This window comes from Drosophila eugracilis, unplaced genomic scaffold (assembly GCF_018153835.1).
Source record: "Drosophila eugracilis isolate 14026-0451.02 unplaced genomic scaffold, ASM1815383v1 contig_90, whole genome shotgun sequence".
Taxonomy (NCBI): domain Eukaryota; kingdom Metazoa; phylum Arthropoda; class Insecta; order Diptera; family Drosophilidae; genus Drosophila; species Drosophila eugracilis.
This window is the reverse complement of record NW_024573812.1, coordinates 6,034,082-6,061,366: the sequence shown is the minus strand read 5'-3', so window position 1 is coordinate 6,061,366 and position 27,285 is coordinate 6,034,082. Positions and strand designations below refer to the sequence as shown.

The following is a 27,285-nucleotide window of genomic DNA, read 5'->3' as shown; positions in this document are numbered from 1 at the left end:
TAAAGTCTAAAATAATAATTAAACTTTTGTATTTGTTATTCTCTTAAAGATGTAACTTAATGAGTAGATTTATTGCCCCATTTTAGGAAAACTAATGAAAATAAATTACCTAAATTGCTCATAACTCAGAAGAGCAGAAGTCGCTTTGGATGTCAACATTTTTAAGTCGTTAATTTGTCAAAAAGCTGCTCTCATAAATGATTTAATTTTTCCTTTTATTAACATGCTAATAAGAGTTGACTTATCTTTTCCCTGTCAAAGAAAGCACAAAAACTAAAATGCCAAAGCGATTTCCATTTCCTGCTTTTTTCCCCCGCTCAACTTCAACTGCAACTTCAGCTTTCGAATTTCTTTTAAAACCAATTATCAAATCATGTCGCTGCCGGCTGACAAACTCATTTATTTTGCTCGCTGCACTCAAAACTGAGACAAACCCACATACATCATACTTGCACTTGGTCGGGATCTGGATGTGAACGTGGACATGGTTGTGGATGCGGATTTGTATATGGCATATGGGAAAACCCCCCACTCTTTAAATGCAACCTAATTTTGCTTTCGTTTCTATATCAGCATGCCACATACATATGTACATCCGTCGACAGAAAATGTGTTTGTTTTCCTTGAGAAAAGTTGGACTGCCCTTTCCACAGATCCCCCCCAAAACTTATAGACCTTAGACCGCAATACCAAGACCAAGACCACGACCAAGACCAAGACCCAGATCCACATCAAAACATCCCAAAAAAAAGTGTCAAACTGTCGGCAGGGCCTGAAATTCTCATTACTCAGTGTCCATTGACTCGTTCACAGGTTGGAAAATTACATTTGGAAAATGTGTTCGGGGGGAGGAATGGTGTGGAGCATTTCCAACTAATTTTAATGTGTGACAATTAAATTTGTTTGATTTTTGGGTCACGAATATTCTCGTTTTGCCTATCAATTAGGTTTTGGAAATTGAGACAATTTAAGTTAATGGAAAATTGAAATAAATTAGGGTAATAAATTAATTAAATTTATATTTCAGTCTGAAATACCTTTCTTTCTTATTGCCATAAAGAAGTTTTTTAAACTTAAATTTAATTTGATATTTAACTTTATCTAAAATTTGTCTAGTTTTAACCAGAATTAACTCCATATTATTGCTTCTGACATCGGTTATAAATTCTTTGTTAACTGCCAAAGTTCTTGAAAACTTGATTTTGTAATTTTTTCTGTCAGCCACAACTTGTTTTTCTGTTTGGTTTTTTATTTTCGCGTATTCAATTGATTATTTTTCTGTAATCCCCACTATTTTTTTGTTCATATTCTCGGCAATTCGCTGGCGCTCAAAATACATCAGCATAAATCATCGGCGAATCTCTGGCAAGCGCCACAAAAAATGAAAAAAAGAAAAGCTGTGTAAAAAAAAGGAGTGGAAAACAAGAAAAACACAGCGACATATTAAATTTACAAGTTGATTTTGATTTATGCGCAATGAGCATATGGACAGACACACGAGCCGAGATTTGTTGTCTGCAGACGCTAACTTAATTTAACTTATTTGTTGTTGTTGTTGTCACCGTGTTGGTTGCTATATGTTTTTGTTGGTTTTCTTATTGCTATTCCGTCTCAATTTGCTGCCTGAGCCGCCTGTCGCCGCCAATTAAGCCGGGAAATGTTCGGGAAATCGCTTGAAAATCAAAGTGTGGAATACAGATTTAAATAAAGGTAAGAGAGCTCATTTATTATAAATATTTAAAAATCTAAGAACAATAAACAAATGTTCTATATCCAATTTAAATTTATTTTATTGGCTAACCTTTTGTATGTTTAAACACTTTTCTTGTCCAAAATGCAAGCCTTAATTTATATATTACCACACACAGACTTAATTCACTTAAGCGCCTTTTCATGTCGGCACCTAAAAGCTTTCAATGGGATGAGAATGTGGATGCTGTTGAGGATGAGGATGCTGATGAGGATGAGGATGCTGATGAGGATGAGGATGCTGATGAGGATGTGGAATGCACATTTGAATCCAATTCCGAATCCGACTCGCCGCGTTTTGTGGGCGTATAGAAGTTTCTCAGTCTGTCGCCAGCCAACTTCAAAATGGTAGAATAAATACGGAGATATAAATACCGGCAGACTCGGTAACTCGAATTAATTAAAACTGAAAATTGCAGTTTCGTTTGGCATGGAAATTGCGGCGCCTCCTCCTTCTTTTTAAAAACCTGCAATTAGCAGGGTAAAATCTCTGGGCCTGGTAATTTGATAAGTCCTCGAAACTTGACCCACTTTTTCGGGTGGAATACACGGATACGCTAATGAAGTCCATCTGAGAGGGAATTTTATTTCACTTCGTTTTCGGCCTTATTGCCTCTCCACCCCCAAAACCACAAAAAATGAAAAAAAAACCTCCACCTTCTTTTTCAGCCTGTCGTTTATTTTTACGACGCTTTCATTTAAGCGCTGGCATTTAATGTGAAATTTATCATTTCGACGCCACGCCTCCCGCCCCCTGGCCAACCGACAAATTGTCGGCCTTGGACAGATTTTTTATTGCACTCGCATTTCTCCGAGGCGTAAACTGATATTTTCCATATATATAACATTTTTTGTTCAGCTTTAAAAGTTCCTGGTTTTTGGTCGGCGGTTTTTAAATGAGAGTTCCTTTGGCACATACAGTTTTTTAGAGCCACAACTTTTAACCGCAACCTGTCTGCACATTGGTTCCTCGGGGGTGGCAATCAAAATACGGAAAAAAGAAAAGCAGGAAAATATGCATTTCAGAAAGGGGTTTTCCCATTGGCTGGCAGATAAAGTTTTCTGTCAAAGGATTTTTCAGAAATAATATTAATATAAACGAGATTAGTGTCGGAAAAAGTTTGGTTGCTTAACGTATCTTGTTGCGAATTGCATTAAATATTTTTAATTTGATTATTAAGCTTTAACTTTTTTAGATAATTTTAAAAGGTAAGTACTTAGAATAATATAAGTTGGTTTTATGTATTGTGCAAATTAAAATTTAATATAACTTCTTTATTTTGGTTACGGAAGTGACCCAGAAATCTGCCTTTTAAACGGTGTGCTAGGATTAAAAACATTAAAGAATATATATTTTTTAACTTAAAACAAATCCAATACAATATAAGAAAATATTTATTAGAAATTCTTAAATGCGCCAATTGGATTTGAATACCCAACTGTCACTAACGCCTTTGGAACAGACAGCGCTGCCAGATATTTTAAACGAGCTAACACTTAACGCCAGCCAAAATGCACTAAAGCCAAGATATTACGGTCACTCTAGAAAACAGCCACCGCGCGCAATTGTTGTAATTTTTCGGATGCGACGACATCGCTGCGCGCATGTATATAACAAAGTCGCGTGAAAAATGCTATTTACCAATAGTAAAACCGAATAAAAATATATAATTAGGTAAAATAAATTCTATTGAAAACGAAATCGAAACAAATACCGAATCATTTAATAGATAAATCAACGGAAAATGTGATTTTAAAAAACTGCAGCTGCAAGTCCCGATGCCTGGCCAAAGTTAGAGCGAGACAACGCTACCAACTCGAGTGTGTGTGTGCAATTTGTTGATAGTATTTTCTGTTGTTGTTGTAAAAATGCCTCGCTTGCAGGCGTGCAACAACAACAAAAAGAACTAAAACAAAAAAAAGCTCCGAATGCCGGCAAAACAAAAACGCGTAAACGGTAAATTCGATTGATGCGAAAAGCGTAAAATAAGAAAACCGAAAGCAATAATCGTTGAAGAATACACAACAAAAGTGGAGTGAGCAAAAAGTCGCGCGGGTATATGTGTGTGCGTCGCGTAACTACGCGTGTGTTTGTGGGTGCAAAGGATAGGAATAGAAGGCAAAAACGACGATTGGCGGAAATCGAAAGCCAAAATGTTGTAAACAAATCAACAGAAAAAACCTGAGCTATTCAAATTTACCTCCAATTGCAAACGACGGTTTCCAGTTCAATCAGCGAAAAAATCGAACACAAAATGGCCCGGAAAACAAACAAAAACAGCAGGACAATTTGGAATTGGCTAGTCGGCAGTTATCTGATATTCCAGCTGATTGGAAGCAGTTTGGCAAGTCAAGGTAAGATATACGATATTAAATTACAGTTTTATATACCTTTCTCCCAAGTATATGGTCCCAAATCATGAAAAGTCTTCTGCCAAGTAACTTTCTATCTAGGCTAACGTTTCAAAGAGTTTTATATAGGTACAAGAATTCGTTTAAGTTCGTTTCTAAATTTCTTTTAGTCTACAAATTAGTTGTATTCTCATAAAATATTTATCAAAAAAGCTCATAAAATCATAATTTATTGAACGACAATATTTTTAATTATCATAATTTTGTCAAAACGTAGTTTTATCTGTTACCAAGCGATGGAAATAGTTTATCTATAAATGTTCTTCGAAATAGATAGATTAGATGATAAACACTACAACTTTTACAACAGGAAGTCTTTATAAGTCAAACTAACTTTATGGGCAGTACACATTACAAGTGGCAAAATAAAATTACATTAATAAAACCAATCGACTTAAAGTCCGTAGTCTAAAGTCTAAAATCGAACCAGAACTGTTAAATTATCTTTAATACCAATGAATTTGAGTTTATTTTTATTTAACAATCACATTTAATGACTTTTTCGACTAAATTGCATCAAAGCTGTGCTGTAATTTTCTGTATATTGCTCAGAACGTTTAAATATAGATAATATCGTTCATACTTAGAACCATAAATTTTAATATTTGTGTGCATTTTAACAAGTAATATTGCAAATACAGTTTTTGGCGACTGGATGTCTGGTCGACGTGCCAGAAATCAGGCAATATTGCCCCAAAAACCACTCATTTCCAATGAGCTGATGTCACCTTGCTGATAAGCAAGTCATAATTCGCACCTCGCGCTTTTTTTGCACTCGTAAATTTTGACGTACTATCGAAAAAAGAACCCTTCCCCTTTTCAAAACCTCGTGTGCCAATCACTCTGGGGGTAATTCACGGTAATTGCGTCCTCATCATATCACCTGCAGATAAGAACTCGAAATAAAGAAGGTTGCGAAACGGTTATCTCAGTCGATAGCGGGCCTCGAATTTCGAACATTACTAATGAGCTTCGCTTGAAACGAGATATACTGCTCTAATACACTGCACAACAAGAATTTGAAACTGGCATTTTCACAACATTTCATAAGCCAAAACTAACAACTTTTCCTGTGAAGAATACAAAAACACAAACATATCGAAATCGTAGAAATAAGGTCAAACAAAATGGTAGCCGTAAGAGTCATTATCATTAGCTCAGGCCCAGGGATCACTTGTATGTTCAAAGATCAGGTAAAAACAGGTAGAAAACAGTACAGACAGAAATGCAATTAGGATTTGGGATCAGCCAGAGTTTTCAGGTTACTATTTAGGGTCTCTAAAAGTAGATTAGAAAAGATCGGTAGGGCAGCTGCACAATAACTGATTGATTTTGGATTCAAACTAAAGCCTGGGTTGTTTTAAGGGCTTATCATATTTCAATTTTCGGTTCGACAGAATAAACAAATGCCGGAAATGAGGGAGGGATAATGGAAATCCCCGCAAAAAGCGCAAATAATGCAAACAAATTAAAGGTCCCGCTCGTTTTTCTCCCTTCAAATCGAAGAAAAGTCACCCTTAAAAAAAGTGAAAATTGTCCTGGCTGACAAAAGGGGAGTCGCCTTATCAGCTGGGAAATTTATCAATGCCAAAGCTCCAAAAAAGGAAGGAAGGACCCCAGTCTGGTAGTAAAAAATTGTCAAGCATGTCATATGCAAATGGAATGAAAAATCTTTGAACAAATTTTTAGGTCATGGCATGTCATAAGTCTCAGGACTTTATGCCAGATTTAATTAAAAGCATTCCCTCACATAACCTCAAGCTTTATGCGGTGGGGCGGTAATTAAAAAAACTTTACTTACATGGGTGTAACCAGCTGACATAAAAAAAGCGGTGACAACAATGGATTTAAATGGGTTCTCGACGGCTAAATACCTTTTAGGAGCTCTTTAATTAAGGTTAAGGGATAACTATTAAGAGGCTTGTGAAAGTTATTGTTGTTAAAGAGAAAGGATGTTAAAGTTTATTAGTTAACATTTCCATTAGTCTTCCAACTATAATAACAAATGCAAGGCTCATAAAACAGTATTTAATTAGTAAGTAAATGAGATAAGAGCTGTTAAGATATGCGTCTTCAGAAAGGACAAAGCTAATACAGCCAAGTTAAATATAACATAATTGAGCACTCAAAGACCACTTCAAAGAATGTTCCTTACTTAGTTTATTAGCTAATATACCCAAGTATCCTTAACAATACCCTGTACACTAAACTCACGTGCGAGGTCCTGGTTCTCGTTTTCGTGTTTATTTCCTAGGGTTCTTTGTTTTCACTTTTCTGGTCATATATTTCCTTACTTTTAGCCTGGGAACTATGGCAATTGTTTAGTGTCCTGGGCGAGTCGCTTTTCGTCGTGACCAGGACAGCATATTTAGCCGCATTACGTGATACAATATATGAGTGACACGTTATTCTAATTTCGCACCCCTTTTCAGTGCACACATACATATATTCCTGGACACATTTTTTCCTTATTTTCCAGCGAGGGTGCGCTTGTCAAAATAAACATTTCCATATGGTGGTTATATAGCCCCCGGGTGATGTGTCGCAATGTGACAAAGAGGAAAATGAAGAGAGGGGGGTTAAAAAGAAAGGAACAATCCGGGAGAGAGTGTTTAGAAAGAGGTCTCGAATGAGGTCACTTCTTTTCTGTTGAATGCAGACTAATTACAGACCGATGCAAAGTCTTCTCAATGATGTTTAAAGACTCGCTCGTCACTCTGAAGTGTTGACAAAGCGGCGGAAATTGTTCGTCTTTCAAGGTTCTGGTTTCTTAGGGCATATTCTTGCTATATATAACATGCCTAAGAGCCGCTCCAAGGACTTGAAAATATCTCACTTTTGTGGCACTTATCGATGGTCGATGTGAGAGATGTCTTCTTCGGTTTCCTTTTTTTCCATTTACCGATTTGCATTGTTTCGAGGCTTTTTCCCTCTGCCAACACAATGACAACTTTTGTTGTTCTCTACAAATAAAGTTCTGTAACCGAAGTGCGGTTAAACAAAAGTTTTTCTTGTCATTTAATTATAAAAAATTGTGTTATATTTTGTATTCTTGCAAGCTCTGGTGCAGAGACAACATGTATATATTTTGAGCAACTCATGTTGCGAGAATTTTTATGGAAAACAGCAGGAGGAACCACCGTGTTCGACACCAGAAAATAAACCCGCAAAGCTATGGCAAAGTCAGCAATATTTGGGTGCAGGGAAAGAAATCTTAATTAACTCTGAAAATTATATTTTCAGTTTTTCAAAATTAATAATTAATCAGGGGAGCAAAGTACGAGTATATAAACTTTAAATATAAAACTGAAAGGAAAAAGTTTTTTTTAAGAACCTTTTTCAAAATTTGTTTTCTGTGTAAGTGCTGCTGCGTTGGCAGATTGCAATTTCGTTTGCAGCTTCGAACTCGAACCTTCCCGCCTTCCGCCGATTCGACATGACAACATGAATAATTCACTTGAACCCGCCACAAAAAACAAAAACAGCAACAACAACAAACCGAAACTGAATCTGCAACCCGAAATGTTCGAAAAGTTCAATGCACGCAACCGCAAAATCCAGATTTTGACCAACTAAAAAAGAAGGAGAATGCGATTTTTTGGGGGAGAATCGGGAAGAAAGAGAGACGATCGTCAAGGCAATTACAGGAAACGTTTCTGACCATGACCATGTATCTTGGCAACAATGTACATATCTCGTTTTGCATTTTAGCATACTGTACTTATTGTGGAGGCGTTTTCCTTTAAGGATTAGGGCCAATTTGCATAGGTGCGTGGGTGATTCGTAGTTGGCGGATTGCATTACAGTAAAGGACAAGGGTAGAGATTCTAGGCGAAAGAAATATGTAGTACCAGCTCCCACTTCAGGATAGAACTGATCGTCGTTCTGTACTTAAGTTGTTCAGTTGAGTGGCTTAAAGTGCCGTTAAAACAAGCTTGGCCCGCAAATCTCACACCTCTTTTGGATGGATGGACGGACGAAGCTCCTCCATTTCAGCATTTTATATACCATTGCCAACTCCACACACCGGGCCTATAAAATATCAGAAATTATCTGCCTCCACGCCTCGAATCGCACTTAATCACCTCAAGGAGATGGCCGAAGGAGTGGAACGGTCGAAACGGAAGTCGGCAACAGTTTTTTTCCTCTTCGTCGTTTCTTTTTTTTTAAATGCAGTCATTTAGCCAAAGTGCCAAAGTGCTGTGGCCATATACACGTTCCATGTTTCGGTAAGGAAGACCGAGACTCTCTAGGCTTACGAAGATCTGTGATATGGCCACGCCCTGGGACTGAAAGAACTCAATTCTACCGGATGATTTTCTCCTCGCCCGAGCTTCGGTAATTATTTTGTGGCCAGTGGAGCGAGCGATAAGACAAGCTGGTAAAGTAAACAAAGTTTTTGCATTGTTTTTCCATAGCATCTTTTTTTCTTGCATTTTCTGGTTTCAGGTTTCGCGTGCCCATGGGCTACATTAATTGAAAAAGTCGCTCGCTTTGGTTGGCAAGCAAATGAAGTTGGTCTTGGCTTTGGAACTTACTTGACTGCTCCCGCCGCCCACTGCTCTTGTTCACTTAAACCCCTTCGCCTGCCCTCCACCTCCTACGTTAACCCCCTTTTCAGACTTATCGGTCAACAAAATGCAGTCGCTGGCCGGCGATAAACTGTGGCCATGGCTGCCTTAAAGTAGATCGATCGCTTGATTGGCGACGGAAAAGCGCCTGCCCCATCTGCAACTCACCCCTCCAACCCCCCTTCATTTGTCTGGCCGCTTTTCACTTGGAAAAATAACTTTACAGATTTCGTATTATATGAAGAGTTGTAGAGGAAAGTTTAAGACCTTCATTAACCTCATTAAAAAGTATGCTCTTACAGATTATTCAAAGTAAAACTACTCAGCTGTAATTAGTTGCTCTTTGCTACAGTTAAATGATTAAAGGTAGAGGATATTATAGTTTAAGGACGGATTTTCATCTTTGGATAACCTGTATTGAGTCATGATAAGATGCACATACTAGTTCAAGTTTAGTTTATAGCAACATTTATATTAATAAACCAATAAAATGTCAAATATAATGCTATTTTTATTAGCTCTTAAATAATATTTCATAATAAAACCAATAGATATTTTGTCAGTTAGTTTACGATCTGATTTTCTCTGTGCAATTATCTGTAAAGCTAATCTATTTGTTGCAATTGCCGCAGAAAAATAGAACATGAAAAACGAGCAGTTACAATGGCGACGACAATGTCTGGGCAAGATCACCAAAGAGCCAGGCGAGGTGAAGAGGAAGTCCGTCGAGACGGGCCCAGCCAAAAGTAATTTGTTACAAAAGCCACAAGACCAAGTCACCAGCTTCGTTTTGTTCCGATACCCCTCACCCCAATGCCGCCGTTCCAATCGGATTCGAATCGATCCGCCACGATCCGATCCATACCGATCCGATCCAAGCGCCAAGACTCTTGACTCCAGCTGAATGAGCAGCCGTTGCTATTATTTTATTATTATCTACAAAATGCACGTACTTTATACCACTTACGAGTCTCTGCAGCCACGGTAGTCGACGTCGTCGTTGTCGGAGTCGAAGTCGTGTGGTTGCAGTTTCAGTTTTTTTTTTACTTCTTATATTTTGGTGGGGGAGAATGGTACAGTGGGTTAAGTTAGAGATCTGGGGACACAGTAAATGTGTGATTTTTTTTGGGCGTTTTATTAGCATTTTTAGAGATTTTTGTTGTACTAACTGTTTGTCTAATGAGTTCACCTTTTCACACTTTTCAAGCCTCTTAAGTAATCTTCCTAGAAATTTTGGGTTCTTTTTGATATTTCGATTTTTGGGGAATTTTTGTAGATATTTTTTCTTATTTAGTAAGTGAAATGAATTAAGAAATCAATCCTGATTTCAAGTTAACATCTTCTGTCTGTTTTTATTAAAAAAAACTTAATTTTTATGTTAACTTTCTTAAGGTATTTACCCCACTGTACTAGCTTTAAGCCGCAATCCGCTTTTGCCTTTGCTCTTGCCAGCTGTGTGTGTGATCTTATCTAAAGCGTTGTCCGCGTTCGCGCAACTTAAGTAGGTACTAAGTGCTGCATATATCATAGATGCCCAAGCCCAAGCCCAAGCTCAAGCTCAGGCCCATACCCAACCTCTGGCATCCCGCAACCTCCTCTGCATTCTGCGCCCAGATGCTTGAACTCCAAAGACCGGACTTTTTTGTTCTTTGAACCGAACGTCTGAACCAAAACGCTGGATTAGATGTAGTGTGCTATGCGGCTTATGACGTGCCATGTCCATGTGTGGACTTGGCTGATTAATGGCAATTATCCGCCGCACATTTTCTATTTCCACATTCTGTGGCAGCCACTTGGATTGAGCTGTCAATGGGGAAACGAGTGAAGCGGAAAGAGCGCGGGGTAGAAAAAAACATTGGTGGTGGAGAACATCTGCCATAAAATCCTGTGAAATGCAACCAACCAACGATGATTTCTAGCTCTTTTGGCCATTAGGTAAGCGACTTTATGCAGCAGGAGCACTTGACAAGCGACTTTGCAAGCCTAATAACCAAAATCTACCAACTGCAGCAGCTATACAGTTGTTATCCGTGGCTTTTAAGATTTAGCTGGCTTCTTCGAAAAGTGGCAAACACACTTGACTCGCGAAAGTTGTGGCAGGAAGTCATGTTTTGCAGAAACTGTTTTCTCAGTGGTTTTCTGAAAATTTAGGTCTAGTTTTCTGAGTGCGAAAATATCCTTGAGTCGAGATGAAGCCATTGTCTGTGCTTGGCTTTTGTTCTCGAGTCTCAGACAATGGCAGATGCAAATATGTATGCAAATCTTGTAATGAGGTGGTAAAATACAAGTTCTCTCGGTCTGTCTCTATCATACCATTGTGTTCCTTTCGAAACATAAAACTATAGAGGTGAAAATAATAGTATTGAAGTTATGGTTTAAGAAATGTCACCTTATTTTAGGTAACTTATTTAAATGGTTGAAAAGGAGCATAAGTAATCAATTTATTATTTAGATATGGTTGAGAAGATTTATATAATTATTGTTAGTAACCTGCTGATCAATTAACAAAACCACTCAAGAATTTTAAAGTGCATTGGTAAGGGAACTGAATTTTTATTACCATTACCTTATGAGTCATTCTGATTTCCGCCCAAAAAAGTCAGTACTTTGATCAAAGCAATGCCAAAATTTCTCCCAAATATGGATTGTAATATCTCGTTAAAATCGTTATAAAATTTCTAGTCGATTGGCATTCACACCTTGAAATGTAAATTTATGACCATTTTTCGCTAAAAAAGATTGTGTAAACTCTTACCAAAAGTGCGAAATTATGTGAAATGTACATTTTAATCAAAAATGATGATGTTACCCTTATCAAAAATGAACAAATTTGACAAAACAAATTTCCAAAATTAATCGAAAATTATATAAATCAAAAGTTTGGGTCGTTGGCTGCACATAACAGTCATTCTTTTGGCTGTACGCTTTATTTTTGACTATTTTATGATCTAAGTCATTATCAAATTTCTTACTGCTATCATCTTGACCCCAACTGTATACACACAGATATATATATAGCTGCTGGCAATGACACAAATTGCTTTTGTCTGCTCACAATTTGCATTTGCTGTAGTTCCGTAGTGGCAGGGAGGATGATGATGGCACCTACACCTACTCCTAATTGAATGTCGAGCATAAAATTATGTCAGCTGACAGTGGGAGGGGGAGGGAGGGGGACACTTCAGAATATACTCTACCCCACAATGATGATGGAGATAATGACGATAATGTTGACGATAGTTATAGGGCAAAGTATGTGGGCGTTGGGATCAGTTTACAACTAGAAAATTAGAAAACTGACAGCGAAGAGCATTTATCTAATTAAGTTGTCTGGTAGGGTAGGCACTTTACGTAGTGCTTCTATAAAGTTCTTAGAACTTAACCCACTCATGCCTGTATAGTTTCTGCCTGCCGCCCTAAGCCGATTTTACTTTCGTTCAACAAATGAGCTTTTGTGTTGCCTGCGACACTTTACTGATGTTTATAAATTTCACACTGTTTTTTTGTGGGGGGTTGAGGGAGGTGATAGCGACAGGTAAAGTTGAAAAAAAAAGAAAATATATATATAAAGAAGTAAAAAACTTTTTTCGCCAAACTGACAAGCGTGAAATTGCCGGGTGAAATGGGGAAAAAGGGCGGCAAATAAGAGGGAGTCGCACTTGAACTTTTGTGCCGAGTGTTTGGCATGACAACAGCAAAGTAGATAACTGCAAGAAGCTGGAGGAGATTCCTCTTCCTACTCCACCATCTCAACCGCAGAGAAAAGAGGTTGAGAATTGGTAAGGGAATTCCGAAGCTCGCGGGACAAATGGGCAAGCCAAATGACGGAAGTCACGTAGACGTATAGGAATAGAGAGGGAAGTGCCTACGTATGTACATACGTACTGGCTGAGCTGGATGGGAAGCATGTGGAGCTGCCAAAACGTGATTGATGAGACGAGATCTGAAAGAGAATAACCAGCACAAGACCAGACGAAAGAATGGAAAAAGTGTTTTGGGGGTTTGGTTTTTTTGGGGGAGAGAAACGATTTATTAATACCTCGTGAAGTTGAGAAAATTGAAACTTCAATATTGGAAATAAACTGCTTATGAAGGTTACAATTTACTGTAGGAAATGGTAAATAATTCGTCCTAATTTGATATTTAATGGGGGAAATCTTTAACTCATTTAGGTGGCAATTTTCGGAGTTAAAGTTCTTAGAAAAATAAAACTTAAAGCTTAGCAAGTACCATAAAAACGAACTAACAAAACCTGCAAACATTAAAAATAACTATTCCATTCGCTAAATAGACACATTCATTGATAGAAAACTTGAAAAATATTTCCAACAAACATTTGCTTGGACCATATTTCCTCACCCCCTTCGGTTGTAAGCCAACAAATATGCCTTCTCTTTAAAACTAAATGTTATTTGGTTGGCAGAACAAGCACATCAAATGCATTTAATTATGCTTCGGGGGGAACAGCGTTCAACGTCAATCAGCAGAGCTCTGTTTATTTTTCATGCAAACACCGTCGTTGTCACTAGAGACATATGCAAATTGATACGGATTCTACGATTGCCCATTTATTTGTGTGTGTATTTTTTATATGGTTTTTTGGTAGCCAACTACCAAGAACATCTGCCAAATGGATGGAAATGTATGTACATGCAATTATTGATGTCAATCAAATCATTTATATAGAGATCGCGATCGGTCACGCTCTGGGAAACGTGGAATGAATTTCAATTTAAGTCGCACAGAGTTCGCCCATCATCATCATCATCTTCATTGTGGTTTGTTGACACGCACAAATATTTTTGTCCAAATCTTCCTTTCACCTCAACTCAAAACCCCAATCTGTGGCATTAGTCGTGGGTAAATATTATCTTACAAATATTTTGCTTGACACCCAAAAGCACATATACACACACACACACACATGGTTGTACTCTCACCCTTTTGGGTTCTGACTTTTCTTGGGGTCTGTGATTCGCTCGCAAATATTTACTGCATTATCATATCTAAATATGTTTGTAACTGATTCCTAAGCAAACCTATTTGAGACATTCGACTGGCAATTTAGTAAAAACCCTCCAGGAAAAAACCCCAACTAACTACAATATAAATCACCATTAAGCAAGAAATAAACAAAACTGCAATCGAAGGGGGCCCCAAAAAATTAAGGAAAACCCACTTAATTGCATTTCAACCACATGATATGGAGGTGGCTCCCCTTAACTTTCAAAAGGGAGTTCAATAAACCTCCTATGTTTGTTTGCCTTATTGATTGCCTTATCACCAATGTGGAAACTTGGAATCGGATTGGAATTGGAATCGAAAACGACGACGACGACGACGACGAGGCGACGTTGCGCTAGATTTTCCATTTATCAGCTCATATACCATATGGAGCTGGTGAGAGGGAGGAGAAACCGCAGACGTCGGCGATCTATAGATAACTTTTTCGGGGGTCAATTCCAAAATCGAACTTATGGAGTCATGTCTGCGACCTGCGTGCTGTCATAAATAAATATATGTACAGACGTGCGTTTGTGTTGAGCATGAAAAATTTATTGTTTTTATTATTTTTTTTCTTTGGGTTTTATACATTTTCCAAGCAAGACAATCCATACAATCGTATCAGCATTTACCAATTGGATATGCAATGCATCCGAGAAACGCTTTCTATTTATGAAAGTTGCCAGTCGTTGTTGCTGTTGCTGCTGGCCTGGCCAAATTGGTTTTGTGGCCAACAGCTCCAGCAGCTTTGGGTTATAAGTTCAACTGTTCTCTGCCGCTTAATTTATAAACGAGATAATGATTTCCCCCTCTGGATTTTCAACCATTCAATATTAATTAAGTCTTGGGGTTTGTTTACAGCATAAATCATTCACTTTGCGGTTGGAAAATTGGGAGTACGGAAGAGTTTTTTCCAGCAGTGATGGAGGGCTTCGTTTTAATGGCACCTTTATTAGCTTAAAAAACTATAATTTTTCTTATGAGTTTTTGATTTGTAACATAAAAAATGATTACTTTTTCTACGATTGCATTATACATTTATGGTTGAAAGGCTTACATCATCTGATGGGGCGTTGAAAAGTCTGAAAGTGTTGGGAAATCACAAAAAATGAGATCATTTTAAAGTGTTTCAGACTTTGTGTTCATGTAAATTTCATAAGAATTAGAAAAGAATATCATTTCCTAACTTTATCTTCATAAAATTTTACAATTGCCATCAGAATTTCACCTACCATGCAATAGAAATGAAGTACAAATTGCTCTTGCAGAATGCATGAGCATTCGTATCTTATGGATTAATGCCCAAGGATCCTGGTGAATGGTGTAAGGGATTCGGGGTGACACACAATGGCCTGCTGCCGCTGCCACTTGTCCAAACACATTCATTGATTTACCCAACAGCATAGCACAGCACAGCACTCGACCTGTTCCCATTTCTCATATTCCCTTGGCCATTTGCAACATATTTGCATATGAGTTGCCAAAAACATTCATTGGTTAGGACTCGTGCTGGTGGTGGTATCCACAGGACTGGAGGGGTTCTCCTATCTAATGCGGTCAGTGCTAGTGCTCCATGGTGATGGTGGGCAGAAAGCACAGCATTATTGTTGTCCAGTTTTGCAACAGCAACAGCAACAGCAACAGCAACAACGTGTGTGGGCGCCAATTGCTGCCAGGCCATAAAACCCAATCCGGGCGAATGGCTCTGGAGAATTAAATGCGAAATTGTAAAATGTATCTCTGGGCCGGAGTGCAATGAGCTGCCACTTGAACTTAACCCGATGAAGAACCGCAGCTGAATCTTGGACTGGGAATGAAGAGTGATGGTTGGAGGAGGGAGGGAGATGTTGCACAGACACATAATTCATATGTTCGAGGCATTTATCGATTTTTCCTCCCACTCCCGCTCCCACTCCCGCTTCATCTCACACTCACACCCACCCAACCCCGGGGTCTGATGTTCTCAGCTGTTGGTTGTAGTTGTTGGCCCAGTCCACCAACGACAGCATCCCTCTTAACGCACAATATTTTTTTGATTTTGCAACAGACGCTTGCCACACAGAGAATACACCCGCCATCCATCCTCCCTCACCATGGTTTGGTGTGGCTCACCCAGCTCACCCAGCTCACCCCTGCTTATCCCTTGCCCATACCCTGCCATCCCCAACCCTCGACGCAAGCTGTGAGCATCGTCATCGTCATCTAACGCGGCTCTCAACAGCTTCACTTTATTATATATATCCCATAGTGTATTTTATGCACAGGAAATATTTTCTGGGGTAAACTAAAATATGACAGAGATATAGTATGAAGATTTTATTGCTGAATGTGAATATATTTCTATATATATATATATCAGTTATTATTATCCTAACTTTTAGTTATACAAAAGTTGATAGTATCAGTAAGGCTTTCCAAGCTCTTTGGCTTCTGTTAATATATCTCAAAACAGCTTCTGTTAATGTATCTCAAAACATGGACAAGAAGATATCTTTCTTTGATTTTACACTCTTGAATCTAAATCTTCAGATACTTTCTCAAACCATATGTTAAGGGAAAAACTTAAAATGCTAAAAGATTGTTAGGGATGTCAACTCTCTTACTTTACATTACAAATTTAACTTAAAAAGTGAACATCATAAAGATATATTTACGACTTTTATGATTATTAACATCTGAAACTTCTCTATAAATATTTGCCATTTTAAATCAAACTATTAATTTCAAATTATGGAAATAGATTTTCTTAAAGTGGATTCGTTGTCGCTTGGCTCTGTTGTTTGTTTGACTCACTGCGGTTGCCCAACGCAGAAATGTTGTTTTGACGGGGCCAAACGCCGAGACATCGGGAGAAGTGGCTGAGGGCCTTGGGAGTGAGTGGGCTTTCCGGGTGAGGTAGGGGGGTGGCTGACTTGTGCCGGGTGTTGAGCTAAAATAAAATGCCATAAAATTCAGAAACGGGAACCCGGGACAGAAGTCAAATGGCAAGTGCTTTCAGTTTTTCCTGCTCCCTTTTCCTGCTGCTTTTCCTGCTCATCTTTCTCTGAAATGCAGATGATTCATAATGCGTACTGGGGAGTTAGCTAAATATATTTATATATATATTTAAATACATAACATTTAGGCAGTTAAATTTGATTTAAATGCTGTCATTTCAGCTTAATAATAACACTTATCTCAACTGTTTTGTACACCTTTATGGCCGCCTGATTTGTACTTAAGAGTCAAGAGGAAAACTCTTCCCTTTTCCTTTTGTTTTTTGTGTTTTGTGGGGGGAGGGACCCTGGTCATAAATATAAAATGCATGTCAAAATCAGATGATTTACGCTGCTTTGATGGCATTTTTCATTTTCATAATTTGTTGCCAAGTGGAGAGCACAAATATCTGGCCAAGTCTTATCAAAAAATTGCCCTTTGTGTGGGTGATTTGGGCCAAGCCAAAAAAAGGGGAGAATGAAATTATTTGTAAAAACTTTTATGCCCCCTGAAAATTAAGTTAGCCAAAGTGTGTGTTAGAGTCTGTGTGTCTGTTTGGAGGTGTGAACGCATTCAGGTTGAATTATGGCTTGCTTATAACTTTTGCTTTGTTCCAAAAACAGGAATAAAAAACTACAGAACTCATTATTCATTAATTGGATTTTCTCTTTTCTCTTTTGCAGGTGAGTGCACAAAGCAACAAAAGTAAATTTGTTAATGGGAAAATTATGATGATAAATGGGAAGCAACATTTACTCAAACATAAAGTAAGTTTTAAGTTGGGGAATTTTAATTCAAATTCAATTTTATGTATGATCTTCCTACTCATTCTAAGTTTTTAATAGGTTTTTCACAAAAATTATTTAAATTCCTTTGGATCTATAAAAGAGAACATTAAAAAACATACATAAAAGCCAATCAGAATCATGGAAAACTATAAATAACAGACAGAAAACCTATTTCGGTTTCCATTTTCATCAAATATAAATCAACAAAATGTAATCTATTTGGGGGAGGACGGGAGTATAACATATACCTCCCCCATTTTCATTTGGCAATTCAAAAATTTGCATTTCGGTTGGCTAAACTTTTTAGAGTGTTTTTCCCCCCAGCTAATGCGCCACTAAGTATGCACTTGTTATTGCGCCTGGCTGTCATTATCCCCGATAAAATTATGCGACACATAAATCGACGTCAAGAGCAATTAACACTTTCTGAAATTGACATAAATTTGATCAAATCGAAATAAAAACCTGTATTTGGGTTTTCCTATTTGTGCCTTTCGATAAGTTTTTGGTTTGTTGTTGTTGTTTTTGTTTTATATTATGATTTTTGTACACGTTTATTTATGAAGCTTATATCATTAGACGAAAAATTCAATTAACAGCCTAAACGTGGGCAGGAGCCAGTCGTCCAAAAGTTGCAAAGAGTGCGTGGGATGCAACGGCAAAATGCCACTGCAAAATGCTGCTAGCAAAAATGCAACTGCATTTTCCAGCTGCCCCAGACAAGTTGCATAATCCAGCCGAGCCCCAAACCCACTTGCACTGATATGCAAAAATAAAAAATAAACACGAAAATAACTTTGATTATGAATGATGGAAGCCCAACTCTCTCTTTTGCCGGACAAACTTTTCAATCCAAATTATCAGTGGAAAAACTACAGTTGAACTTCCATAAATCGAATATTTCGGGGGCAAACTTTATACATTAGATGTTAAATGGTTTATGGTTTAATTTGATTAAGGTTATCTTAAGAGCTTGGGAAGCGCTTGGCAGAAAAGATAGAGACAACTACTTAGTTTTCTGATCTTTGTATAACTCTTTTAATCAGGAACATTTAACTTATTCTCTATTAAACTCCAACTCTCCTTTAAGTTTAAGTTATAAACACCCACCTGTTTATAAAAATCAAAGAAATGTTGCCTCAAATTGGAGCTGTCAACTCTGGGGCAAGATAAATTGAATTGTTCGTCAACATTTTCGCTTCTCTAATGGCAGATAGCTGGTTGATAGGCCAACAGCTGACTATCATCAGACAATGGCAAATAAATTCAATGCCAGACGCCTTCCTAACTTTACATATATACATATATGTACGAGTATATATACCTACTGTACAGTACATACCCCAAACATAAAACAATTTAAGTCCCAGACCACGTACTTGGCGCGCTGTTCCTGCCGCTTCCTTTATTTCCATCCAACTTAAGTTGCCAATATTAAACGCTTCGATGGATTTTATGGAGCATAAACAGGAAATTTGAAGAAGAATGTCCAATTTGCTATGGCCAAAAGGGAAACAAAGAGGCAAGAAGGGAAAGTTAAGAGAGAACTAAGAAAAAGGGAAAGAAAGTCTGGGTCTAAGGATTGGCATTTTCTTTTGTCACTTACAGGAAACTCTCCATGGCAAATTGGCATTAGGAAAAGCGAGTTGAAATACCAGAAGGCACAAAACTGTTGAAATTACTTCACCTCCATCCTCCTTTCTACTTTTCCTCTCCAATGTCCAGCTGTCGTATTTTCCCTTTATGCTGTCATTGGGTGTGCGGTCGCTGCAGAAACCATAAAACATTAATTTCAATTCGAACTGCTGGAAGGATAGGATGGGATACTATAGGCAAGAATAGGATAGATAGGATAGGATAGGATGGGATAGCATGGTATAGGATCCATCCAAACTGCCATCCCGCACACATGTAACCCGAGTGCCAAATGAACTATAATACCAGAGTTTATGTTGTTAGGTACAGCTGGGGGCAAAATAATAAGACCAGATAATAAGAAAATGCTAAAAATTACATTAACATAAACAAAATTACTAACTGAAATGAACTATAATACCAGAGTTTATGTTGTTGGGTACAGCTGAGGGCAAACAAATAAGACCAGATAATAGGAAAATGCTAAAAATTAAATTAACATAAATAAAATTACTTACTGAATGGCATTAAGTTCTTAGGGCTTAAAACCTAAAACAATTTTTAAATTTTTTGTCTAAGTAATCTACTATTTTTACTAGATTTTTGACAATTAAAAACCTAAAAAGTAGTTTTTAAACTTTTTTTCCAATATATTTTTCTAACATTTCCAAAGCCATAAACCTCCCTATTTAGTTGCCCTCAACTGTTGCCGCATGAGCGGGCGGACGTAATATGAAATTAATTTGTTAGGCAACCACCGACAGCATAAACGGTAACCGAAACAACAAATACCGCTTGGGAAAAGTTGCAGACCGCAGCAGCTGTTTCCCCAAAAGAAAAGACAAACAACAACCAGGACGGACGTCATGGTGGTATATGTTAATTAAAGAAGTGTTCGTTGCCAACTCAATCGACTTTCACATTGCATTTTGGCTCTAATCAAAGCAACAGCCATGACTTAACATAAACTTGGAAAATGCATTTCAGCTTCGTGACATTGTTGCAATGTGTCAAAAATCTGTCGGCGGCACTTAACCTGCAGTGTCGCAAGGTGGGGATATTATTTTTAAATTTTCCAGATATATTTTTGAAGAGTGCTTCCGACATCTACGACAACAGCAGCTGTTACTTATTTCCCCAACTTCCGTTTCAGTTTTGGTATTATTGAACAAATATACAGATTTACGAATTCGGAAATCGAAGTTTTGAAATTAAATTCTGAATAAATAGAAGTTAATTGCTGCTTAGTTTCCCTTTCAAATTCCCAATCACTTGACTTGTGTGAAATATCAAAGTTGATACCTGGCTAGATCCCCCAGGAATTGGCATCTGTTTTCTGGGACATCTGTCGATGTTTTTCCATCAACTTCCATATGGGGGTGTGGTCTCCTTCAATGTGCGCTAAAGAACCATTCGAAACAGGCCCAAGCGATTGTAAAATGCTAATAATAATAATTGGAAAAACTCGCCTCTGGGAAAGACTCGCTGGGTACCTACTTCCTGTAGGTGGTATTCATGCATATGCTTTCGATAAATCATAAATTTATATTCTCCAGCGCTCTTTGACACTACGATTTATACCCGATTCTCGGGGAGCGGCCCTCTGGTTTTTCTTTTCTGTTTTTGTTTTTTTTTATGCGGATCCCAAGAAAACATCAAACGCAGGAAAATGTGGAGTGTGTTTAAAGGCAATGCAGCCGCATCCGACTGTGAAATTTGTGGATCAATTTGAAAGTTTAACAACTGGCCATTAGCACTGGGTAGAACTATTTCTCATTTAGCTTTTTGAGGCCATAAAATATGGAACATGAAATGAAATCCATATTTTTACTGCCAGGGGATTAGGGTTTGTCAAAGCGCAGCGATGCATAAGTTCATAGAGCAGACGGGAAAAATGGAAAATGGAAAATGTAAAACAGAGGCCAGGGAAAAAAAGGGATATTTTCATAAAACTAACAGTGGTACACGTGCCCAAAGGAAAACCTCCCTTTATAGGAATAGAAAAAGAAAATTGGCACAGGGCCCCGGATCATTATGAGTCTCGGAAAATGCACTTTAATCCGGCGCCCATCAATGAATCACCCTGTCGCGACTGGGAAACTGTTTTGCCCCGATGAAAATGTTACAAAATATTCAGGTCGGGATGAATAATAAAAACCAAAGATTTCGTAATAAAGCCAATTTGATGCACACAGATAAAAAAGTGATAAATTGGAACTGATATTGATATAGTAATAAAGTTGATTGGGTAAGAAGATTTCTATAGGGGAAGTGTCATTAAGATTTTTCTAACCACTGCACAAAATCATAAAGAAACGACCTATTTATATCAAAAATTACCTATAGATCATTACAATGGTCATCTCTGTAATACAATTTAGTCATTAGAAAACTAATATGACTTAACAGTTTAGTAACAGCAAACAACTATCGAATTTGGAAAGCCAATTAGTCTGTTCATTGAATGATTTATTATTTCGATGGCCTAAATTACGCACAGAATTACTATGTAAAACCAAACTAAAATTATAAAATAAATAAACCTGATTCCATAATTATGTCATTGGTAGTTGAAAGCAAACATAAGTGACTAGTAGAGCTTATTCCGCGATGAAGTTTCAAATAATCCAAGTGTTAGCCTTAATATTAGTGGCTCTTGAGCTTCGTGGTGATGTCAAGAGCACGATATTATCCAAAAGGACTTTGTCTTGACCAATTTAATGAACGCCAAAATTCCACTTCCAAAGGCCAGCTATATGTTAAGTCTCAAAGTGGCCTTTAGCATCAGAGTGTCCACCGAAGGTGTTTGGCGAGGCTCCATTTATTCCTACTTTGACCTAAACGTAGACAGCAATCCAGATATACACTTTAAGATTTGCTTTAAAATTAATTAAATTCAAAAATCAACAAGGACAGAAGCTTGAAATGATGTTTGTCTTCATTGGCAGCCAAATCAACGTAGGTCAAGCTATGAAAATAGCATAAGTTGATAGAACAAATACCAAGCAAAAAGTTTGAGCAAAAGATAAGAGAATTTAATTCCTCATACCACAACCACACACCAAATCCATATATATATATATATATATAGATGAAAATTCGTTTTAAGAGGGTGAAAAGTTTGTTTTTCCCTTGGCAAACGGCAAACGATTTTTCTAAAACGTTTGGACAGCTCGAGGTGGCCAAAAATGCGTAATAACACTGACGAACATGTTATAGTTTTTGGTTTTTAGTGGAAAAGATTGTTTTATTTATAAAGTTGGTCACACTAATTTCATGAATTAAGCCAAGTGTGGCCTTGCTTTATGCTTAGCAACTACAATTTCTTCATAAAAATTACTTCTTTTTATTTTAAAAGTGCGAATTATGTTTCTAACTTTACTGAGATTTGAAGTCATTTTTCCAAGACACTTTAATGCAAAGTTTTTTCTGCAAAGAACAATATGCCATCCACCTGGCTGAGGAGTGTAAATTTTGTGATTGTCTGCTGGCTAACATTTACAATTTCATAATGCAAAAGTTTTTGCTGCGCAACAAGCAACGAACGTCCTGGATGCCAAAGGACAAAGAAAAGGCAACGCCGGCAGCGGAAAAGCGCTCAACTTAGCCCAGCTTAGCGACTTGCTTTGGGGTCTGAGGAAAATGTAAGAAGAAAATGGCGGGTGTGTGTGTGGGGGGAAAAAGCGAGACCCAGCATGTGGCCAAAGTCATTTGCCAGAGCAAGTGAAAAATGCCGCTCAGAAACCAATGAACTCTTGGTTCTGGGTGTGTAGATGGTTGGGTGGGTGGGCGAGCGAGTGAGTGAGTATATGGGGTTTTTATGTGTGGCAGGCAGGGAAGCGGAAGAAGTCAGGGCGGCCATTTTGTTAGACAACAACAGTTAGGACGGCCATTTTGCAAATGGCAACAGCAACAGGAAGTAGTCGAGGCCCCCCAGCAAATGCCCCCACGTCATGTGTCAAATTAAAGGCAAATGAAATGATATATTCGCCAGACGAAATTTCCCAGGTGACACCACCCAAAAGAAAAAAGGAAGAAAAAAAAAACCATTTGATTGCTGCAATTAAATGTGCCATGGAAATTGGAATGGATGAGCCGAGCCGCTCCCAAGATTACCCATTTCTTTTCGGGGCTCTGGCCTGGCCATGGTCATGCAAAAAACTCGTTTGTCCTCGAAATAATTGAACATTCTCCCAGTTTGGATGGCGAGTAAAATTCAATTGGGGCTCCGTTTGCCCAGCAATCAAGCAACTCTTTTATGCCCTGACTCTTGCCTAAGCCCTAAATAAACAACACCACACACATAGCCTTTGAATTTAGATACTGCTACATGGCTAAAACTCACTTACAAAGAAAGAAACCTATACTAGTTGTTTAACTTACTGTAGGTTCACTGTATGTGGCGCGTGCCTGGGCCAAGCTATTGACCGATAGTTGTGCCTGCTAACTGGCGACGTTCCGACCGGACAGTCGTCGTCGTTGTCGTCTTCTTCGTCGGTTGTTTTAATTAAAACATCACACATATAGGGAGAGAGAAGAGATATAGAAAGGCACAAACATATAGACACATCCGTGGAGACAACCTGAGACTTGGTCTAACCGTTGAGTAAGCCGCTTAAGTTGCCCTTTCCTCCCGTGACTGTCATGTTTCGTAATTATGCTAAAGCCCTGCGATCCGACCTTTTCCTCTACCGCCAATCTTATCACCGTCCGATCGCCTGGAAATTGATTTATAATTTCCAATGGCAGCCGCTTGCTCTTTGACACACATCGATAAAGTTATCAACTTTGGCGGTGGAGTTACAGACTTTTGTTTTTGCCCCAAGTGTGGTCTCCATAGCTATGTGCTATATGCTATATGCTATATAGTACGAGGTGTGTTCAAAAAGTAAGGTGACTTTTCAAATTTCGCGGGCAACATATTTTCGATTATCGATTTTTTTGTTTTGTTATATTGGTACACTCTTCCCTAACATCTGTACCAAGTTTCAATGGAACATCCTCTTTTGTTTGGTTGTGAGAGGCGTAAAGTTACAAGTTATTTTGCGAGCTCGGCGATTTTTTGCTATCGAAAAATATGGATCAAAGGATTTGCATCAAATTTTGTGTAAAAAATAAAATTAAGTGCTCTGAAACACTTGAAATGTTGACAGTGGCATACGGTGAAACTGTTCTGAGTAAAAAAAATGTGTACAAGTGGTACAAACTCTTCCAAGATGGCCGGGAAGATGCCAATGACCAGCCTCGCTCTGGACGCCCAAGCACGTCAACAACTGATGAAAACGTTCAAGCAGTGGCGAAAATTGTTTTGGAAAATCGTCGAATCACTATCAGAGAAGTTGCTGAAGATGTCGGTATATCGCTTGGCTCGTGCCATGAAATTTTTTCAAACGTTTTGGGTATGAGTCGTGTGTCAGCGAAGTTTGTTCCGAAATTGCTGAATTTTGACCAAAAGAACCGTCGCAAGAGCTGTTGAATGACGTCAACGACGACCCAGATTTACTCAAAAGGGTCATAACTGGTGACGAATCATGGGTATATGGTTATGATATCGAAACCAAAGCCCAATCGTCCCAATGGAAGAGCCCAGGCGAGCCAAGACCGAAAAAAGCACGCCAAGTTCGATCAAATGTCAAAGTTTTGATCACTGTTTTCTTCGATTACCATGGCGTGGTGCATCAGGAGTTCTTACCATATGGTCGTACGGTCAATAAACAGTATTATCTGGAAGTTATGCGCCGTTTGCGAGAAGCAATACGAAAGAAACGTCCAGAATTGTGGAAAAACAATTCATGGCTTTTGCATCACGATAATGCCCCTGCTCACTCATCTTTGCTTGTGAGAGATTTTTTGGCCAAAAACAACACCACAATAATGCCTCAGCCACCATATTCACCGGATTTGGCCCCATGTGACTTTTTCTTGTTCCCAAAACTGAAGAGACCTATGAAAGGACGGAGATTTGCAACGATTGAAGAGATAAAGACTGCATCGCTGCAAGAGCTCAAGGCTATACCGAAAAGTGCTTATGGGAAGTGCTTTGAGGATTGGAAAAACCGTTGGCATAAGTGTATTGTATCTGAGGGGGATTACTTTGAAGGGGACAACATAAATATTGATAAATAAATTAATAGTTTTTCTTGAAAATACAAAGTCACCTTACTTTTTGAACACACCTCGTATATCATATCTTATCGGGCTTGTAATCGAACACCATTTATCGATTCCATGTAACCAGTGGTTTGGGGTGGGAGTGAAGTCGTTAACATATAGGAATCGAGGTTATGCTGGCCATATTACATTTATTTCCCATTAATTTTATGTATATGTATTAATTACTAATTGGTTTTTCCTTCTCACTTTTCTATTTGCAGGTATGGAAAACAATGAAAAGGAATGGTTTTTAAGAGGAAAAGTTGTAAGGGTCAGAAATATGAACAAAGGTCTGTGAAAAAAAAAATAAACCAGGAAACCTAAAGCTTATGAATGGTCATGTTAAACTGCGAGTGAAGTGAACTTGATCCTGCTAGTTAAATACATATATTTTCCAAGCGATTTTCCATTTAATCTCCACTCGACAGCAGCTGCAACTCCATCATCATCATTATCGAAGAAGAAGGGAGCCATTGAGGCACGAACTCATTCAAACTGACGCGTCATAAACTGCTGAAGGCTTAACTCTGCGCTCTCTTTCTCTCTAACTCTATTCAATGAATTTCCTTTTGTTGTATTTTGAGCTATGGAAAAACCCGCAGGTTAGGGAAAACAAAAGCCTTTGCTGAAAGGAAAATGGGAAAAGTGAAGAGATGGAAAGAAAGATCTCAATAAGCTGCTGCACATTGATTGAAATCGAAGAAGAAGATGGTAACGAGTAAATGACACAACCTGAATTCCATGATGGCCATAATAACAACGATGATGATGATGATGATGATGATGAAGATGATGATATAACGTGGGGCAACTCCCGCCCAGCAGCATTTAAGGCGAAATGCATTTGAAAGCACTTTTGCGAATGGAATTCGTACTTCACAACTTGAGTTTAGTTAGTTACACAGTCGAGAACAACAACAACAACAACAGCAGCAGATCAAATTGAATAAAACATGAAGTGTTTTTATAGGAAAAGAAGAGAGGAAGACGACGACGGTTGCATTCCAGGAAATGCCTCGAGAAGTCTGCGTGCTTACCTCTTGGCTTGATAAAACTTTAATTAACTTGAGGAATGGCTGGATCAGGGCCGCTGCTTGCTCCTTGTTTGCCCTCTAAAAGTAAACAAAAGTCAAGCCAAGATTTTCGCCTCGCCAAAGAAAAAAAAATCTGCGTTTATTACTTGGCTTAAGCATTATTATAGCCAGAAGCAAATTAGCTGCAAAAAGGGGGTAGAGTCTTTCTGCCATTTCTGGGGAATCTGCAACAGAGTTGCCTGTCATCTTCACTGGGTTTTTCCCTTCCTCCAATGCAGAGCAAGTCTTTTGTGCGAAGGCCTTTCACAGCCTGCAGCATTTTTCTTCTAAGGAACAGGGACAATATGGAATAGTTTATTTTTTAATGCCACCATATCTAGACATCTACATATCGTTGTACTGCGTTGTGGCAACTAAAAAAAAAAAAAAAAAAAGGAAATCTCTTCTGCATAATAAAATTTGTTGTACTGAAATGAAGTGGCGCAGGTCCTTAGATGATTATCGGATTGTTGCAGACAGCTTTATGGGGCATACACACATAGAGAAGCCCTGTAATTTGAGTACTTCATTCGCAGGACAAAAGAAGGATATCTCCTGTCTGTGTTCTTTTCTTTAGTTTTGCGCAGAAATTTCATGGGCAGCAAAAAAATGGGAATCTTTTGTGTTTGGTGCGGCATGTTTACAACCTCGGAGAAGGCGAAACAAAAACTACTCCAACCCCAAAGTTCTATGTTTTATTTACAGATGGAAGACAAACTGAGGGGTTAGAGGTAAGAATGGGTTCATAGCAGGCCCATAAATTAGCAACCAAACCGCAGCAATAGCTCAATGACAAAGCAAAGAGACAGCCAGAAGTTGCATTCAGGGGTTGGTCTTACATAAATCCTGCCATCACCTCCAGCTCCAGCTCCACCTCCATCGGCCATTAGGTGTTTGATGGCTGCTTGTAATTAGCATAATTGA

At 38.3% G+C, this 27,285-nt stretch overlaps 1 protein-coding gene across 3 annotated transcripts in view; it reads left to right on the top strand.

Annotated features, from left to right (window-relative positions):
- Positions 1-3,316: 3,316 nt before the first annotated feature.
- The window catches only part of LOC108112760 (neogenin), a 37,061-nt gene continuing 13,092 nt past the window's right edge, over positions 3,317-27,285 (top strand). For all 3 annotated transcript variants that reach the window (XM_017223019.2, XM_017223018.2, XM_017223017.2), the window contains exon 1: positions 3,317-4,104. In XM_017223019.2, coding sequence (XP_017078508.1) covers positions 4,005-4,104 — 100 coding nt within the window. In that variant the 5' untranslated portion in view covers positions 3,317-4,004. The remainder of the gene's footprint in view (positions 4,105-27,285) is intronic.